The 20038-nt window shown below is 37.9% G+C and overlaps 3 protein-coding genes across 6 annotated transcripts in view; 2 read left to right on the plus strand and 1 right to left on the minus strand.

Moving 5' to 3' along the window:
* The first annotated feature begins 1483 nt into the window (after positions 1–1483).
* Positions 1484–3658, plus strand: Exo84 (exocyst complex component Exo84). The gene has a single exon (XM_074092209.1). The coding sequence runs from the start codon at positions 1599–1601 to the stop codon at positions 3642–3644; it is 2046 nt and encodes a 681-aa protein (XP_073948310.1). The 5' UTR covers positions 1484–1598; the 3' UTR covers positions 3645–3658.
* Positions 3659–3825: 167 nt separating this feature from the next.
* car (vacuolar protein sorting-associated protein 33A) lies at positions 3826–13630 on the minus strand. The gene is made up of 11 exons (XM_074092210.1): positions 13304–13630; positions 12623–12822; positions 11595–11774; positions 11157–11277; positions 10544–10694; positions 9888–10051; positions 8749–8910; positions 7300–7425; positions 6376–6561; positions 5779–5902; positions 3826–4242 (listed from the first exon to the last, which is right to left on the minus strand). The coding sequence occupies exons 1-11, from the start codon at positions 13418–13420 to the stop codon at positions 3962–3964; spliced, it is 1812 nt and encodes a 603-aa protein (XP_073948311.1). The 5' UTR covers positions 13421–13630; the 3' UTR covers positions 3826–3961.
* Positions 13631–14740: 1110 nt separating this feature from the next.
* The window catches only part of LOC141431171 (small G protein signaling modulator 2-like), a 66896-nt gene continuing 61598 nt past the window's right edge, over positions 14741–20038 (plus strand). For 3 of the 4 annotated variants that reach the window (XM_074092211.1, XM_074092214.1, XM_074092212.1), the window contains exon 1: positions 14741–14957. In XM_074092211.1, the coding sequence (XP_073948312.1) occupies positions 14933–14957 (25 nt within the window). In that variant the 5' untranslated portion in view covers positions 14741–14932. Of the gene's footprint in view, positions 14968–20038 lie in introns of all 4 variants that reach the window. The other variant, XM_074092213.1, reaches the window with a different exon arrangement.

The raw sequence follows: 20038 nt of genomic DNA on the forward strand, positions 1-20038 counted from the left end.
AAAACCACGTCTAATGTAACATTTGCATTGACATCTAGTTTGCGTAAGCATAAATGGGAACTATTATATATATTATATATTTTTTGTTAGTATTATTTTATAAATAAACATATATTAATAACCACGTCTTTTAATTCAGCCGGATCGACCGGCTCAGAACGACTTCTCCTCTGTCCCTTTTCGTCACCTTTTCGAATCGTCCTCAATGCCATATCGTCAATATTCTATTTTCCCTTTACTTTGATCCATCAGTATGAATCATATTGTTGGATCAAAATATTTATTGTACGTCTAGCGTTCGCCAAAGTAAGTACAAAGAAAATAGTAACAAGACAGAATAGGGGACCATATAATACGATGAGACAAGGTAAGAGGGTAATGAAATAGGATTAATAATAATAATAACAGTAATAATCTCATGGGACAATTGATAAACGTCCAAGACCCGAGAACAAACATTCGTATTATTCATACATATATATATCTGCCCTGGTCGGGGATCGAACTCGGGACCTCAAGCTTTGTAGTCAGGTAATGCTGGCTGGCAAGATGGGCATCTGTTTTTAACTGTGGCCAGAGTCTTTATTGACAAGTTTAGCACACCGCAAAGTCTATACAGTGTTGGTTAGTCCCTGTGAGCTACGCGGTTTATTTAAATTAGAATATTTTGCTTACCTGAAATTAATAATTATCGTTAGTAATGTCAGTTTAACATTTTTGTCTTTCGGAAACTTTTGTCCTCCCTTTTTTTCCGAACAAAACGGGACTAAGCAATACTGTGGTTGCTGATATTTTATGGTACGGTTTAAGGTGTATTAGTAAGTGTCTAATAATGGAATTGAAGTTTCGAAGTCGAAGACTAGGACTTTAATGAGTCGATGTTCGTAATATAGTTTGGAATATTTTTCATCACCAAGTAAAATTATATTTGTAAAAAATATATATTTTTTTACGACTAAATGGATTAAATAATTACTGTTCTTGTATTTTGCATTTCCGTAATTTTGACTTTTGAATGGATGGTTGAATTTGGTTTATCAAGCTACGATTTTATTTGGGGGGTAACTAAGGTACATGTTACGGTTTAGTGTGATAAATATGATTTTAATCTAAACTTTGTTTTAACGCCCGTAATAACAGACTCTGAAAGCCACACTTAAAAACCTCACGCAACAGTGCGCCATCTAGTGAGACAAAAACGATAGCCCTCATTACAAAGCAATAACAAAACGCAATGACGTTTTGCAAAGGCGTTTTACCTTACTAGTTTATTGCAAGCAAGCTTACTTTTTGTTTTATCGAAAACAGTAATTTAATTAAGAATTTATTGAGTTTTAATTCTTATAAATACCAGAATGATGATTGTGATTGCCTAATTTTTTATAATTTAAATAATTGAATACCATGAAATTTTGTAAAATCGAAACTGTAATGCGGGGCAAAGGGGGCGTGACACGTTTGACATTTAAACGCTTAGGTTAATTTAAACCTCAAAATATGTCTCTGCTACGTTTTCTGTCGTTCGATAACGAATGATGAGTGAACCCGAGTTTTTTGCTATTTAAATCCCGTAATATTATTGATATTTATGCAAAACCATGTCTGATATTAACATGGACAAGTTTGCAAAGTCGGACTTTGGGCCAGACCGCTACGTAAAGGAATTAGCGAGGTCCTGTGTCGGAGGGGAGGAGTTGCAACAGCAAAAGGAGAAGATCCAGACTCTTGCGGAAGAAACTGCTTGCGCTTTGAAGAAAAATGTTTACGAGAATTACATGCAGTTCATCGAGACGGCGACAGAAATATCTCATCTTGAGGCTGAGATGTACAAGCTGTCGCGATTGTTGAGCGAGCAGCGGACTGTGCTCACAACGCTGTCGCATGCTTCGGTGCTGGGACACGACAACACCATCTCGCGCGAGTCCCTGGACACGCATGATGTCGAGGCGGAAAAAGCTGAAGAACAACGTAAAACCAAACTCAACTCAATCATCGATAAGGTCGAGGGCTGCATGAATTTACTAGACGAACCAGAAAGAACGCTCATTCATGAAGGAGACTTATTAGAAATAGACGCCGAGGAGAATACCGCCTTACAGAGGATGCACGTATATTTATTCAGTGATTGTGTCATGCTGACCTCTTGGATATCTAACCGTCGCGGTCCCATGAGGTACAAATTCCAGGCCAGTTACCCTATTAGCACACTAGCGGTAGTTAATGTGCGTGACCTCGGTAATGTAAAGCAAGCTTTCAAGGTGCTAGCATTCCCTGACACAAGGGTCTTCCAATGTAACAGTTTAACAATTAAAAAAGACTGGTTGGATAAGTTTGACACTGCCAAGAAAATGTATGTTGAGAAAGAGAATTCTAAGCAGAAGAAAAAGGAAGAGAAGCCTAAGCCTGAGTTACTGGAGTCGCCTAGTCTATCCGTAGAAGAGCTGCCATCTCCCCAGATCCCACCGTTACCTGAATGGCTTGCAGATGTCACTGAAGAGCTGGATGTACTCATAGTTGAAAGGCATTTCCAAAAGACTTATGAATTGATGGTATCTGCACAGAAATCCTTAAACTCTGATGAATTTAAACTGCACCCTGAAAGAGAAGCTATTCTGAAAAGAATTGAGCAAAAACAGAAAATTCTAATAGATGTATTGTTAAAAGAATTAGATGTCACTCATAATTGGAGTCCCCGGGGTGGCTTACAGTCATGTCGGTACCCTGTGCTCATCCTTAACAAGTTTAACATGACGAGCCAAGCCTGCGAGCTATTCCTGGCCATCTGTAGCCACACCGTTAAAGTCCATATCAAAGGTGTTCAATTGGAAGGCTCTATCAATACATATGTGAAGCAAGTTGGAGAAGTCTTCTTTTGCTCATTGAGTGATGCCTTAACAGAGTTTATTGCCTTATTCCCTAAGAATAAAATTAGTGCTTTTGTAGTGTGGGCAAGCATGCAGTTACGTAGCCTTCTCAGTCAAATCATCAAGCAAGTGTTTACACCACAAAGCCCATTAGACTCTGTCCTAGAATGTGTTCAGAGTTTGAGAGATCAATGTGATTTATTCTGTGAGTTTGGTCTGGACCTGAGATTTCAACTCAATAGTTCTCTTAGAACCCCAATAAACAAAGCTCTCAAAGAATACAAGGAGAGAATTGTTGACTCAATGAAGGCAAAGGTAGCTGAAGACAAGTGGATCCCAGTCAATATGCACACCAAAGCTGGTGTCCAGAAGTTTTTGTCGCAAATGGAGAATTTGGGCCTTATATTAGCTAAGTATGTTATAAATGAGACATGGGTGGACTTGTCTAGTAGTACAATATGGTTTGCACAGTCCGTGATAACCATACAGAAAGTGGGACTGACTCTAGTGACACCAGACCTTATGGATGTTTTAGATGAATGCACACATGCCATATTCAATGCGAGATTGGTACTGTCAGTAGGAACTGATTCAATTTATGCTCAAAAGAATTTCAGATTCATTTTGGACACAATAATGCCACTCATGCTGAGATGCTACAAGGAAGAGATGGGTTATGATAATGACAAGTTAATGGCTCTCGCAAAGAAGCATGGTGTCAGTGTGGCACTACCAAAGAAGTCCAATATCACAAAATACACGAGTAATGAATATTTATGAGAATAACCAAGGACATGGTGTATAGTGTACAAAATTATTTTTGTTACGCTAAAGCTTTAATACTGTAAAATATAGGTAGTAAGCATGCAGGATTTTTGTATGATTATTTAATGAAACTGATCAAATTAAAATTTATATTATATGCAAGTTAATCAATATAAAATTTTAATAAACAAAGACAAATATTTCATGCAGTTTATTTTCATTTGCTAGGATAAATATTTCACACTTATAAGATAAAATACAAAATTTGTAACTTAATTAATAAAATTAATACATTTTACACAATAAGGGCACCGTTATATTATAGCTCAAAGTTATTCCTCCATTAGAGTTTCTATAAAAGTTGTACCATTTATCAACTTGGTGGTCAATATAACAAACTCTACATTTGAATCTTCCATTTGGCTTATGCTTCTAAGTGCTGAGATCTCATGGTAAGTGCATCCTCCGATGAAGAACACCAGGATGACCCGAGGGCTTTCGAGGGAGGATGAAGTTTCGCTTGAAGCCGAGTTCCGGCGAGCCATGCGAGGCTGGAGGGTTTGTAGCTCGTCCACCGTCGCACCAGGGAGGAGTCGTAGCATGTCTTGAATGCCTGAGAATAAAAATAAATAAAATTTTGAGTTGAGTGGCATCAAATATTTAAGATAGGCCTTGGGTTAGACCCTAGACTAGAACCTTGTGGTCTATAGGCTCTTTGTATCAATATTAAGAACTAGCAAGTTCTCATGGCTCCTATATTTGTCTTTAGACAGCCCTTTATTTATCTTTGAACCCATCATCATTGTGCTAATTACCATTAGATTAGATCAGCCCTAACACAATTGAGACAGGTAACAATTGGACAGAATGAAAATCACAAATAATTATATAAAAAAAGTTATTGATTCGATGTAATCTGAAACGTAATCCATTATTTAGAACTAGGTAATATTTCGATCAAAGAACAGATAGGTACGTGCAGAATTTTCCGATGAGATTTTACCCTATGGATAAAATTCTAGCATGTTTGTGTTAAAAACGGCTGATGCTATTTGAAACAGCTACGATACGACCATGGAATTAGGTCATTCATTATTCTTGTTAGAGGCTAAATTGGACTAATAAATTTATTAGTCAAATTTAACTGTAGGTATGTATGTACGTCATGCAGCGTGGTTCGTTATCACTCGGATACATTTCTGGCGTTTATTATTTGCCGATAATGTTGGACTCATTGTATTTTGGTATTATCAAATATTTCTGTATGACTTAGTCAGTGGCGTAGCTAGGTAACCTAGGGCCCTGGGGCAAATAAAAAAATGGGGCCCACTGCTATCAAAACTGGTTAGGTTTTTTGAAGTAAAATCATTATATAGGTATACAAATACTTTAAAAATGCTAAGCAACTATATCATCAGCTATAAAGCAGAATTTCGAGGGCCCCCTGACCTTGAGGGCCCCGGGGCACTGCCCCGCCTAGCCCCTTGGTAGCTACGCCACTGGACTTAGTTGTTTTATTTATTGGCTATTTCAGTTCATGCTTCAAACTTCGTCGTTAACTTTTACCTTAGTCTAAAAAATTCTACATTAAACAAAATACAAAAAGATAGTCTTGAATCATGTCCGCTGTGGCGAACATTACCAAATTAGGGGTCTCGTTCTTCTCAACCTTGTAGCACGGGAGCTAGCAGACAAAACTGATTTCATAAGCAAAACCGGTTTAGTGTGTGTCGGGCTAAGGGCAGTTCAGGTTTCCACACTAACATGAGGCAAATATTCAATACTAGACTTACCCGCGGCTTCGCACGCTTAAATCAGCCGCATACAGCAGTTGAATTGAAGTTCCGGGATTTTACTTAATTCCCACAGGAATCCCCACAGATTATATACACCATGGATTTTATTAATTATGATGACACCCGAGCCAAGTTTCATGTGTTTGAAATTTCAAGATTTTATTCCAACCCCGTTGGAATATCGGGATAAAAAGTAGCCTTTGTGTTATTCCAGACGTCCAGCTAACTACATACCAAATATCATCCAAATCCGTCCAGCCGTTTCAGCGTGAAGGAGTAACAAACATACTCACTTACTCACAAACTTTCGCATTTATAATATAAGTAGGAAAGTAGTATTTCATTGTACTCACCAGTCCACCCCTTGTTTTTAGCAATATGCTCGCTAAGTCGTACAGTCAAAGGCGTGTATTTGCTTGACAAGTAGCTCTTCTCTTTGGCATCAAGCTCAGAGTCGTCCATTGTCAGATGTAGTGTCTGTAAAAAAATATAAACGATGCTAGTTGATATCTAATCAAAACAAAAACTTGTAATTATACATACATATCAACTAGCATCGATTAAAAAAAAAATGCCTACCGCGTTTTTTGACTCCATAAACTTGATTTTGTCACTTAGGCACATGGCAACATGGCGTGGCGTAATTAAATGGGTTCCTTGTGACCTAATTATAAGAAATACGGAACTTTTATGAATATCAAGATTTTCGGAAAGTCGGTCGGATTACCCGGTGGTCAGTTGATAAGACACCTTGGAGCATATAGGCAGAAGAGATGCGGGCTCGAATCCCGTCCGGGCCACCAGAAAATCTTCTTTGATTTAAATAAGTTTTTGCTAAGTTTTGTTAGTTGTTTCTAATACAACTACATTTCCACATCAAATTTCAAGACGATGACATTAACCATTGAGTTCAAGTTAAAAAAAAGCTTGTAAAACTCTTAAACAGTTACCTTCCGCAGTACGGCGTATTGTCTCGTCCCAGACTGTGTCTTGAGCAGCTCGCATTTCTCCAGATTGCAGAGTGTCAGCCATGTTTTGAGGCCATACACTTGGACCAGCTCCCGCTTGTAGTACTCCAGTACTTTGGGCTTCAGCCCCGACCCGGTCACGCATTGGAGGCAGATCAAACGGAGGACCTGTAGGTAGGTACCCAATAAATAAATAAATCATTATCAACATTTAAATAATTTATTGAATCAGGCGTTACTTTGCGGAGGTCCATCAAATATTTTGCTTTGCTTGCTTGTCCCGCGACCTTACCTCTTCACCTCCACATTTTAATGCAACCAGCCATGCAACCAGGTTTGTGCGTGTTCTTAGTGTGGAGGTGAAGGAGCAACATGAACACACATTTGTTGCATAGACTGTAAGTTTGTGGGTGTGCAAAGTATTTGTTTATATTTCATCATCATATGTCAGCCGTAGGACGTCCAATGTTAGACATAGGCCTCCCCCATAGACCTGCAGGCAGATGCTTTGATTGGAAGTGGCCTGCATTCACCGTGCACCGGTAGCTTTAACCATACATCATACATACATCTTGTTCATCGACATCTATCTCGTTGGTAGACGACTTACGCTGCGCTTGCTGCGCGGTCTCCATTCGGGAACTTTTCGGCCTCAATGGTCATCAGTTCTCCATGCTATATAGCCTGCTAATTGCCACTTCAAGGAGCTAATTCGCTTGGCTATGTTATTGACAAATGTTTGAATGCAGTTTTCATTTTAATAATTAAATTTAATGTTCATTTCAGTCAATTTTTCTATCTTCAGAATAATATATTCATAGTTTCTTTCCAAGTGGTGTTAGAAATTCAATCTTATATAGGTATGGAATATAAGAGTCGATAATATAAAGAAACTATAAGAATTACCTTAGTAAGAGGTGCCTTCTGAGCAATCAAGTCCTCTATGTAAGGACACACTTTTTCGTTTTCTATGCAGTTCAAGAAATCCTCCTCGCATTGAATAGTGTCGTGAAACTCGAAAGAGTCCGTTGTCTAAAACAAAATTAAAACTAGTTACAGATAAACTGAATAATGTATTTCCATCGGGAAAAGCCGAAGTGCTTATCAACCTTTAGTTTTCTAGGATGGTTCATATTATATTATATTAAAAAAAGAGGTCGTATTGAGATTGAGAACTTTTCGGAACCAATGGTCATCAGTTTTAAAATCAAACAGACCAAGTCACAAAACCTATTAATCTCACGAAACGTGTGGTTTGCCAAAATAAAGTTTTAATTTATTTTTATAAAAAAACGGCGAGTGAAAAAAATAAATGTCTACAGGAGTGAGCGACATTAAGTCTACTATCGATAAAAAATATTATATGGACCATCCTAGTAAACTAAGGTACCCAATTATTGTATTAACTGAGTGACATTTTCATATCGATTAATATGGAACTTACATTATTTAGATTCAAATGTCAAAACGGCTGTACAATAGGTACCTATAGTACATTGTGTCTTAAGGGCGGTAAATAAGGAATTACGAACGAGAGTCTATTAGAAGCCCGAAGTCGAAGACTGAGGGCTTTAATGAGTCGATGTTCGTAATTCTAGTACCGCCCGTGCGACATACAATATTTTTCATCACATTTGCGAGTAAATTTTTTATTTCTAAAAGAAAAAATATAATTGCTCCAAATATTGGCGATACCTTGGGCTGCGCTCTTGGCAGCGCTGCATGCCCTCCCCCTCCCGCAGCATGTGCCTGAGCCGCGTGTGCATGTGGTCCTGCAGCAGCGCGCCACGGCGCAGCAGTATCAGTACGGGCACTGACTCATTTACCGACCACGGGCTTTATGAGAAGCACATAAGGGTCGAGGGTTTTATTTGGGGGGTTGCAACCAAGGTAGCCTGCATGTTATGACACTGTTTACGAGCAAGTGTGAGGAAAAAATAGTTACCGAGGATAATTGAAGAGCACGATAAAACATTTCCGATAACAACGATTGAAAAGAGAGTTAAGGTGATTTTCAAAAGGCGAGGCTAGACGAGACGAGCATGAGACGAGGCTAGACGTGAATTTAAATTTGTATGGCGGCGCCCGCACGGCGGCTCGCGATGGGCGCGCGAGAATACATACTAATTTAAATTCTCATCTCGCCTCGCCGGTGGAAAATCATCATTAGGCTAATTTTGCCATCAATCATTATTGTAAAAAAATAATTTCATCTTTTATATTCGCATGCTGGTGATGCCAGAGAGAGCGCTGAATATACTCACATTTTATGTGTACCTGCCGAACATTTCTGTAACCGCTATTCAAGTGCATAAATATTATTTGTATTTGTAAACATTTACGCACTACATTTACCTCTTTGATATACTCAGCGATAGCGGTGTGAGTGGCGAGCCACTGTTTATTGGCGAGCATTTGCGGCAGTCGCAGTACAAAATGCTTTATTTCTTGCACCGACTTGTCGTTGTGTCGCTCGTCCAACTGGTTTTTGATGACGCGCGCCTTGCGCCCACCTGACTTGTGCTTGCGCCGGCTATTGCTTGATGCGCGCGCCGCTTGTAGACAGCGCGCGCCCATGTTTGTATTAATAAAACAAATATCTTGGGACAATAAGCACCAATGAGGGCTATCGCGTATGAAATCGCCGCTAGAGGCGCTAGTGTAGCGAGAGGTCTCCGAAATGTCAAATGTCACTGTTTTTGGGTGAGCTACGCGGGTTTATTTATACTTAATTACAATTTTGTTAATATTTTGCAATAACTGAAATTAATTATGGCAAATATGCGTTACGGGGCAATGAATATCTGTGTTTTGAGATAGTTTTGTCTTTCGGAACCTTTGTCCTCGCTTTATTTCCGAACAAAACGGGACTACGCAACACTGTGGCATGCTCGATATTTTTATGGTACGGTTTTAAAGTATTAAATATGATTTAAATCTAAATTTTGTTTTCACGCCGTAATAACAAACTAATCACTATACTTCAGGCAGGACCTTTGTCTACAGTGGATGGCGCCGGCGCCAACTGGTGAGCGCGAAAACGGTAGCCCTCATTGACTTCCTCGTAGTCCCAAACTAAGCACAGCTTGTATTATGGGTACTACCTACCTACCTGTATAGACAAATACATACCTAAATACATATTAAACGTCCAGAGGTTCTCTAACCACTAGACTATCTAGTCGTCGAAATCCAGTGCAAGTGATGGTTTTATTATAACCACGAGATTATATGCAACATAAAAAGCTTCAAATATGCATTATTATCACCTGTCTATTCTTGAATTTGATAATCTTTTAAACGCCTGCGACACCTTAAACTATCAAGAGCTATCAGGCTTACAACGCCATTGGCCTATACAGTCATTCGGATAATAAGGTGAAATAGCGACTTTATGTGTGCGTGTAAAGTTCAATTTAGTTCTTGGCACTATAAAGGCCTTTAGGCGATGACTTTTGTACGATACAGTTATATTAAAAAGTGTAATTACTGACAGCAGTAAAGTTGCAGTCGCGCAGGTCCGCGAACAGCTCGTCGCCAGAGTTGAGGATGATGGGCCGCCGTTCGCGCGCCTTTACTTCGGGACTTGCGTCATCCGCACTCACGAACTTGTGGCCGGGGAACGTCGCCGTCGTGCCCTTTATACCATATAACTCGTCTACGATTAAAAAAAAGTGGGATTATTGCACAAATCGACGATTGCACGGGACGACAACTAAAAGGATTTTGAGAAAAATAAATGCTGGTAAATCCAGTTCCCTTGCGAATCGCGTGAGGCCAAAACAAAAAAAAACCGGTTCCCTAACGTGATTAAGGGACTTCGCTTATTTGCGCGGGTGCACGTCCTGGGCGGGCACGGAGTGCTGTTTCAATAGGTTTTCATAGAACAGAGAGAGACCTACCTCACGCGCGCTGATCTATTAAGTGGGGTCTCCACTGAACGAGCCGCGTCGCGAGGCAGCCATTTTCGATGCGATTTTGAGCCCTGTGCTGTACAAAATCATGCCTCATGCCTTTGCCTCGAAAGGCGGCTCGCTCAGTGGAGACCCGGTTTTAGATGACGCGAAACAAGCACGCCGCGCCAAGCCAAGCCGGGTGCACGGCTTAGCGGAAACCCTAAAACCTAAGCTATATCAACTTAGGCTTATACCTATAAGTCCCTCGTAAGTCAGCTGTGTAGCCATGACGCTGGTGAGGTCAATGGCGCGGTCTAAAAGCAGTAGCTGGTCGATACACGACGTACTGGCGCCACGCGGAGCACCCGCCTCTTCCTTATTCAGCCGGCACAATAAGTCCCACACCTAGGAAAATGTTAGGAAAAATATACTTATGTGATTTTCCCACTAACGTGGATAAGCCAAAGGCTACTAGAAAGCTTAAAGTTCCATCTTACAGATTGCAATGGCTAAAACTTAAAAGTCGTTTCTGGGAAATTGCATACGTTTCTATGATAAAATTACAACTGTCAAGAAGACATTAATATCTAAGGCGTACTTATCATAAAATTCATGATTATATCATAGAAAGGGATATTTGGAAATAATTCCGATCCGCATTGGCGATCAAGGAATCGGCAAAAGGAAGTAAGACTAAGAAGTAATAAGGCCATTAAATAGCGAATCTACTGTGTTAAAATATGTATTTGTGCTTAATACTTGTGATTCATTACATTATTTATGCTCGCTTTTTTGTGTCAGATATTGGTGCTGGTGATTGTACACTAAGTATTGCGTAGGTATTATTGTGATGATGAAAGCAAGTACCTGTTTGGCAGCCACTCCTTTTCCAAAGACGCGCGGTATGATCCCATAAAAGTGTTGTATGGTGCGAAGCGCCAGCGCTGCCTTGTACGCGCAAGTCGGATCCCCCTCCAAATAGTTTTCTCTGTCGAATTCAAAGTAACTTTATAAACTGTCATAACCTCAAAGAAAAATTATAATTTTAATAGGGACACTGTTTTGCAATAGCGTGTTAACCCTGATTAATTCTGCAACACAATGTCAACCCTTAGAAAATATTTTTAAGTTGACATTGTATTGCAAAACATTTTCATGAATAAACTATTTTTCATCAATTTTTTTTATGGATATTTACTTTATCTTTGTAAACTACTTAATGTATGTTAATAAATACAATATTATGAGTTTTTTTTTTATTAAAATGATAAGGATTATTATTGGATTGGTTGGTTGCAGGATTACCTAAAATCATTCTGCAGCTCCATTGACATGACATCACTGTCAAATGGGTATATGTCACACTTGAACTCCTGGATCGTAAGGTTGACCAGGACGCCTCGGTTCTGCAGGTGTTTCTCACAAAGCTCGCTTCGTCGTGGCACAAAGAATAAGTGGAACTCCACAGGGAAACTCTGTCTGGCTCTGGTGATTGTGAGAACATATTACTATACCTTGACAAGTTCATATGTGATACCAGTGGTGGCGCAAGACCTAAAATCGGCGTGGGCAAGATGTATTTTGCGAGGCCCTTATAATGGGACACCACACATTCATTGTTGGATTTTTAAGTGAGCAAAAAAGAAACGAGTAACTTGAGGCACGAGGCTCCTTAGACTGTGAGGCCGTGGGTGGTGACCCACGTCGCCTACGTCTTGCGCCACCGCTGTGTGAGAACCTTGTTGCAGACAGCATTTGCCGCAATTATGAAAAAGAAGCTTGATAAAAGCCAAAGAGGCTCCCTGTGACAGGTTTCTACCGAGCGTCACATACGAACGTCAAGGTATACTACATAATATTACCATACGGATTATTCTCATATAATAATTATATGACAATAATTAAGAAAAAGTTAAGATATAAATTTTCGCATTATGTATTAGCATCTGAATTAATTAATAAATAAAAGGCTTAATAAATAAATAAATATTATAAGCACAAAAGTTTTTCCTGTGCCTTTATTGAACATGTCTGGAATAACACATAGGCTACCTTTATCCTGATATGTGGGGATCATGGATATGGGAGACCATGTGGGTTGATGTAAAATTCCAAATTCTCCTGCTATGTTTAAAGAAAAGAAATTTAGTATGGATGATTTCATGGAATTTTGTGAAATACTGGAATTTAAATAACAAAGAATTTAGGGTACAGATTGGAAATTAGTAAATTTGTCAAATGTGTACTATATCTTACGATCCAGATATTTATAGACATAGGTACTAATTTTCTAGTCAATCCATCACTTGAAGCAAAATACAAAATTAACCAACCTGAGTGCAATGATGTAATCAGCTACCAAATCCATGAGTGACAATTTAGCCCTTGCTATAAACACAATGTGCTTGACAGAGATAACAGGAAGAGTCCCTGCCTTCAGCAAAAACATGTCTGCTACTTCATGCTCCTTCAGCAAAGAGTACTGCGCCAAGAGTCCTATTGGACCTGCCAGCCATTCATCCCAGACTGTTATCTGGAAGTTAAGTGAAAAGAATTGTTTCCCTTTACAATCATTATTAGGCATCAGAAATTTCATATCTTACTTGAACTGATACGATTGTGAGGGATAACTATAATTAAATTTGAACCTTATTGTCATCAGTTTCTCAAGGTCCATTATCATAGTCCTTTTCATACTTGACTAAGTTGGAAAGGGCTAAGTACTTAAACTTTGACTTCGACGTAGGTATTTGAATAGTTTGAACGTTAATTTCGTTAATATACTTTATCATAATGACCCATTTGCAAATTATTTTCCATGTCTTCCAATCTGCCAAATATTAAACTCAAACTCAAACTCAAATTCATTTATTTGCTTTATTTATTATTTAATTTTCCTAATACTTTTAAACTGTAAAGGAATATTCAGTCATGCATAATCAGATACATAAATAAATATAAGGTTGCTATTTTTTATGCGTTTCTGTAACTTAAATATTTTACATATTACTTACTTTTGGGCCCTCGCAGAGCTGAAGAAGATTCAAAAAGTCTTTTCTCATAGCCTCTTGGACTAAAGCGACATTTAATCTGCCTCCCGATAAATGAGAACTCATTTTAGAATCCTTCATGTCGATTTTAAAAAAGTTTTTTAGACCTGACGAATACGCAAACGGATTTCAACACGAGCGGAGCGGTTTATTGTGGCGTAAGTATTTATCTTTGGCTCTTATTATATACCAGATTTGTATATTAAATGGAATTAATAAGCAAAAGTAAAGAAAAACATTTTGTTTATTAAATTTCCTGGACGTATCGTAACGTAATGTCACGACACGACTGTCGATGTCGTTGTCATCAATTGTCATGTCACTGTCAGTTTTTAGTGAACGAACTAAACGCATTAACGCAATGCAAAAATGGTAGCGTTTGAGACACTATAATAATAACCGAGAATAATAATGTTAAAAAAATCTAAAACTCGTATTTCCGAAGTAAAATGCTCATGCATGAGAATATATACAGCAAAACAATCACATGTAGCTATTACTTTACCTATACAGCAAAATAAACATATGTATGTAGTTATCACTAGAAAAAATATATACCGGTCAACTCACCTATAAAAAAAATGTAAGGAAAGCTGCCAGTATACAGCGGAAACATGAAACAAACAACAAACAAAACAAAAAACGGTACAATTGAAAGAATTTGTTTAAGACAGTAGAAAGAATTCTTATCTATTCGGAAAATCATAAACCAATAATATGACAATACAATGAACCAGTAGCCGATTTCACGAAGCTACAAGTTACAATTTACAAGCGGTAGTCTCTTTTCAATGCATTCTGTTAAAAAAAGACTACCGCTTGTAACTTGTAAATTATAACTTGTAGCTTCGTGAAATAGGGCACTGGTAGTTTCGACGCCTACGAATATTTTTATAGCAAATGTTTTGCAGTAGCACTTTCGATTAGGTACAGTTTTGTTACTAACGAATATTGTAAAGTGAAAGAAATCTAATCGAAATACCTTACGTACTTACCTATCATATTTCATAAATAACTAGGTACTTATTTCATTTTATACCTACATAGCTTGTCAGTTACCGTGTTTGATTCGCTAGCTCGCAGCTATTTGCTTAATAGTAGGTAATAAGTCTCGTTAGAAAATTCAAATATCATTACCGTCATAATTAACGGTTTATTACATACTTAGAACGTTTAGCAACAATTTCCACGGCCATGTAATTACATCTACAAGCACCTACATAGTGTAGGTGCAAGTACGTTAATTACGAGAATAACGGCGTGTATGACTTGCCGAAACTTGTGGATATCTTACATACTTTACAAGTAGGTATCAGCTGAAAGCGTTGCTATTATGTATAATATGTAGAAAGGGGAGGTACCAAGGATGATGCTACGTTGAGCCAGTCAAACCTTTATCACTGCGTGGAACCGCCGACACTGCGCGCGGCGCGACATCGATTTTTCCACAATACAAGCCATTTGCAACCATCCGTGGCGTTACTAACACGTCACGTCAACAACAGTGTCACCAGCCAGTGTTTATAAAAAGAAAACATTGATAGCAATGTGAATTTATGGGCAAAAATATGCACCTCTGCTCATGGGCTGAAAATGAAAATGGCCGCTCAAAATAAAGGTGAGTTTAGGTACCTATATTTTTTTCGACTTATTTTGTTTTGTTTTAATTTTAGTCAATTATTAGACTAATTTTGTTAAGAAAAATATGTAAAAAACAGTGATAACGTTTCCAGGACAGTTTGTTTTTATTAAAGTTAACTTCAGTTTGACGCGAGGAGATAAGGTGCGTGGGTGGAAATCGGCCATGTGATGTTTGCAATCATGTTTTTATGGCTTTCAGCGATAACAAAGCTACGCTTAGTAAAACTTTAATTGTATGTAATTGGGTTTATGGACTACCTTGATTACTTTACGGCACTTAAATGTATTTTGTCGTGCGACTTGACGTTCTACATTAAAAAAAACTGATAACATTTACGCGTATAACGCGTTATTAACAAAACAAATTAGTTACATAGATGGAAAAATCATAACCTTTATTTTACCACCGTTTCTACTTTCTATACGTATACTTGTCATACTAATTTCGAGGGAAATAAATAACGGATTGTCTCACTCACAGAATGACACCGAATGTGGTATCCGATAACTATAGGTACCTACTTAAGTATGTATCTGTGCCTATATAAAAGTACCTAACATGTACCTCCTTCGATGCTTGAATCCACGATACGACTTATCGATTCTGAATACAATTTGTTTTGCTAATGCTGCGCTTAGCGTTAGGTAGAGCCTCGAGGAAACTAGCACAACAAGTGTCTCAGATTTCTATATTAACGTACCTACATCTGTACAACACACAAACGATTTGAGTTTTAGTCTGAAGAAACTAGGTACTCCCAACTCTTACTCAATTATTTTTTACGCATTCATATTTCTTTCAAAACACTGGAATTACTGTAACTACCTTACCTACCTACCTAAAAAACCGGCCAAGTGCGAGTCGGACTCGCGCACGAAGGGTTTCGTACTATTATCTATACAACATTAGACATTAGCAAAAAAATATATTTTATTCTGTTTTTAGTATTTGTTGTTATAGCGGCAACAGTAATACATAATCTGTGAAAATTTCAACTGTCTAGCTATCACAGTTCATGAAATATAGCCTGGTGACAGACGGACAGCGGAGTCTTAGTAATAGGGTCCCGTTTTTACGCTTCGGGTACGGAACCCTAAAAACAATTAAAGTGCTTTTCAGCGAGGTAGGTACTTCTTACAAACATAAAGTAAACGCCACTCATCTTCATCATCGTCATGTCAGTCGAAAGACGTCCACTGCAGGACTAGGCCTTCCCCAAGGCTCTCCACTCAGACCGGTATTGTGCTTTCCGCATCCACCACGAACCCGCCGCGATCTCCCAGGCCGCGGACGTCATTCGAGAACCTTCTGTTTTGACCCCATCGGCAAGCGCTACTGGTTTAACATTATTCGTAAGTGCTTGTTATAGCGTAAATTGAATAAAGATGTTTTGACTTTGACTTTGACGCGGTTTGCGCGGACCGGGTGGAAGCCTATTGCAAAATAGGTTCACTAATTGCAGAAAATCGAATGTCATTAATTTAATTTCGTTAGGCATAATATTCTATCGCCCCCTTTCATTAGTCATAATTATTGAATTTCATACCGTTATTGTCCATAACATTTAATTTGGTGATTGTATCAAAAGGTAGAAATTCAAATGGAATATTATTATTTGACATAACGCATTTCTGTCAGCTGGTACAGGGGTCACAGTTCTAACCTAACCTAACCTAACCTACTTTTCTGGCAACTGGGCCTTTTTAAAAGGAGTCACAGCTCTAACTTTCTAATGTTTTAATGAATGACTTGTATAATATTATTTCGGAATTTTAAAATTATTCCTTTAAAACATTAGAGAATAAAATGGTATGAATAATAATATTAATAGTAAATATTAAAATACGACCTACAAATATTTATGAAAAATAAACGGTATGCCTTTTGATATTATGCTGATCAATTTTATGACTTTTATCTTGTATAGCATGTAACACTATTCTACTTAATCATTATATTAATTTCGCGTTATACCTAACAACGATTATGACTATTGATTATTATGGCCAAAAATAATATGGGTACCTACCAAGTTCTGACTATCCAAAATTTAAACAATACAATTATGGGTGTCGAAGGGATCTCACTTAAAATAATATTTTGTACCCATGTCGCGGAGTTTGAGTTTATTTTGGCTGATGTTTGAATAGTCGTCTGTTATAAATTGCCCATAAATAAAAGCTTTGCTTAGTTTGAAACTACCCATAAACGGATATGGCTCTAGCGTTTTAACAGCTACCTAACAGGTTCCTGTCACATATATTGAAGAAATGAACCATATCTAGCATGAAATTTTAATAAATAACTACAGTCCCACCAGCACACAGTTTCATTTTACATTTTTTGAAGAGGGTTTATCACACAGAAGTGCGAAATCCGCGATTTACCATGTTTTCAGACCCGATTTCCGCAGCTGTACAATAAACAACTAATTATCAGTCGCATAAGCAATTTAGACACGCACTTGGCCGGTATTAGTGTTTAATTTATCCCGAGATATTTAATTACTCATACCTATCAAGATGTTCAATCCTAATTAGGCTCAACACATTGAGTGAGCCAACTTGAAAGATTAAAGAGCTTACGCAACGTAATGTGATATTTATTGCTCTCATCATGGCCCAGGGTGGGTGCTGGGTTGTAGAAAGGTAGGAATAAGTCTGGGGGCAAAATTGCGTACACTCAGTTCCTCAGTCACATACATCAATCTTTGTGTTACGTTCATACAGGCCGAGATAAATAGCTGCGTGGCGTAAAATATGAGTCAACTTTAATCTTTCGTAAATGTGACAGCTTGGAAACGTTGAATTTGGCATCGTTCTTTCGGTATTTTTCAAAGTTGATGAGGGTTATCAGTTTAGGGTGCGGTTTTTATTTGTGAACGTACAATGAGACACCGTTCAATCAAGTCTCATTGTGTATAGGTTATTAGTTAAACTAATTATTACCCCTGATTTTGTCCACGCCACGCAGAATTATATAGAACTGCAAATTGATCTCTCATGCTTATCTTCTAAAGCGATTGATTTTAATATTTTCTTTCATAACAGCTGGCCAGTATTTTAATAAAATTTGCTAAGCAGATAGCTGGATTTTGGAATAATATATAAGGTACTTTTTACCTCAACATACCTAATACGCGATCAGGATTTATGTACCATCAGCCAAATATGTGGTCTACCACCCTAAAGTTGATAATCTTTTGCATGTCATTAAATAATAATGCCAATAGACGTTTGTGTCAACTTGGAGGTTTGACTTTAGCGACATAGTCATTTGATAGGAACTTGTTTAAAAACTGTTAGACCGCTATTTGGCCGACCGTTTCCGAACCGGTGATAGATTGGTTTTGACATTCATAAGTGCTTGTTATAGCGTAAATTGAAAAGATATTTTGACTTTGACTTTGACCGTACATCCTAAAATAGCAACCGCAGCCTAGAGACACGAAAATTTGTACGGCTGTTCTTCATTAATTTAGTAAAACCACAGAATTTTAATTCAACTGTCATAATTTGATTCACGCGTGCGAATCCTATGTAGTTATACTATGGTTTATCTCGTGTAAATAATATATCATTTTCGCATTTCAGTAGCTTAAGGGTGAAGCCAACGAGCGTTATTTATTTAATTTGTGAGTCGCGTATTTTTGGTCGCGTAATTTCTGCTGCATTCGGTTTTATAAAGAAGTCCAGTTTGTGTCACACGGTGACTCAACGTAGTTGTACACAAGTAGAACTTTTGTTTGAAACCAAAACTACGTGACTCATAATTCAAAAAATTACGCGCGTGTGGCTTCACCCTTATTATGCGTTAAAGAAAGCGGCAACGTTGCAAAACCCGGCTGAAGGTTTCAGGATCGGCTTGCCAGCTGAAAACTCCTGAAATGGGCTGATAACGGTTGACAGACGTAAACCTAACGATGCTAAAAGGTCCAGGTTTTTAAGGGAAATAGAACACCGAACATTTTAGCCGCCTTTTGTTGCCTCTTGAATACACATTATGAGTTACGCATACCTACGCATTATGAGTTAAGTAGTGCGGACGTACAGTAGATTGTTTGTATTTTTTGGCTCTATTTGTGTGATATTATAGAAATATTGGGCACGTATTTGAATATAGAAATTTAAAATATCTAAAGTTAAACCGTTGACGGTCAAAATATCGAAAATCAAAACATCGAATGATCTAAATATCTACTATCATTATATCGACGTCTGGAATTCCTAAAACCGAAATATCGAACGGCTAAAATATCGAAAGTTCAAAATATCTACAACCGAATAATCGATATATGTTAATATCGAAACACAAAATATCAACCGTCAAAAAACTAAATATTAAAATATCGAAAATTGAAATAGCGAATATCAAGAAAAATGCATAGAACTCGATTCTGGCTCTCGCCGGCCGCTGCCGTACCTAGAATTTAAAACTGAAGTCTGATTAATTCAACCGAAAAGTTTAGATGCGACGACGAGCGTAGCGAGGAGGAGCATGTTAGGTTCAACTGTGGCCAAAATAAGCACGAGCCGAGCGAGCGAAGCGAGCGTTCCGCGGGAGCAACCGGCGAGTGCCAAAGTTAAATTTCGTATCAGTAATCGACTATTGTACCCTTCGGTATTATAGACATTCGAAATTTCAATTTTCGATATTTTATTCGTCGATATTAGGATTTTCGAAATTTTAGTATTCGATAATTGTACCGTTTGATAATTTATACTTTCGACATTTTGAATTTCGACCTTATGATCGTTCGACATTCTGATTTTCGATATTTTGACCGTCGACGTTTTAACCTTAGATATTTTAAATTTCGATATTAAAATACGTGCCCGAAATATTAAGGTACTAAGGTGTCATAATCCGTTAGATTTATACCTACATATTGTCTATTCTATTGAAGTTGAACAAGACATACTTATAAGTACGACTCACAACGACTCATGAAAAAAAATCACCACCGGTGCAACAATATTCCTATAGTCAGCCATTAACGAACCATTATTTGAATGAGATATAATTCTCATCTAAGCTAGCATGAAACTAGGGAAATC

The sequence above is a fragment of the Choristoneura fumiferana genome, chromosome 9 (assembly GCF_025370935.1).
Source record: "Choristoneura fumiferana chromosome 9, NRCan_CFum_1, whole genome shotgun sequence".
NCBI classification, from domain to species: Eukaryota; Metazoa; Arthropoda; class Insecta; order Lepidoptera; family Tortricidae; genus Choristoneura; species Choristoneura fumiferana.

Excerpts from the sequence above, each read along its gene's own strand:
- Exo84 (XM_074092209.1), top strand. The coding sequence starts at position 1,599 with ATGTCTGATATTAACATGGACAAGTTTGCAAAGTCGGACTTTGGGCCA.
- car (XM_074092210.1), bottom strand. The coding sequence starts at position 13,420 with ATGAAGGATTCTAAAATGAGTTCTCATTTATCGGGAGGCAGATTAAAT. Across the intron at positions 11,278-11,594 it reads GAGCTGCAGAATGATTTTAG|AGAAAACTATTTGGAGGGGG; the intron begins GTAATCCTGCAA and ends TGAATTCGACAG. Across the intron at positions 10,052-10,543 it reads GACTTACGAGGGACTTATAG|ACGAGTTATATGGTATAAAG; the intron begins GTATAAGCCTAA and ends TTTTAATCGTAG.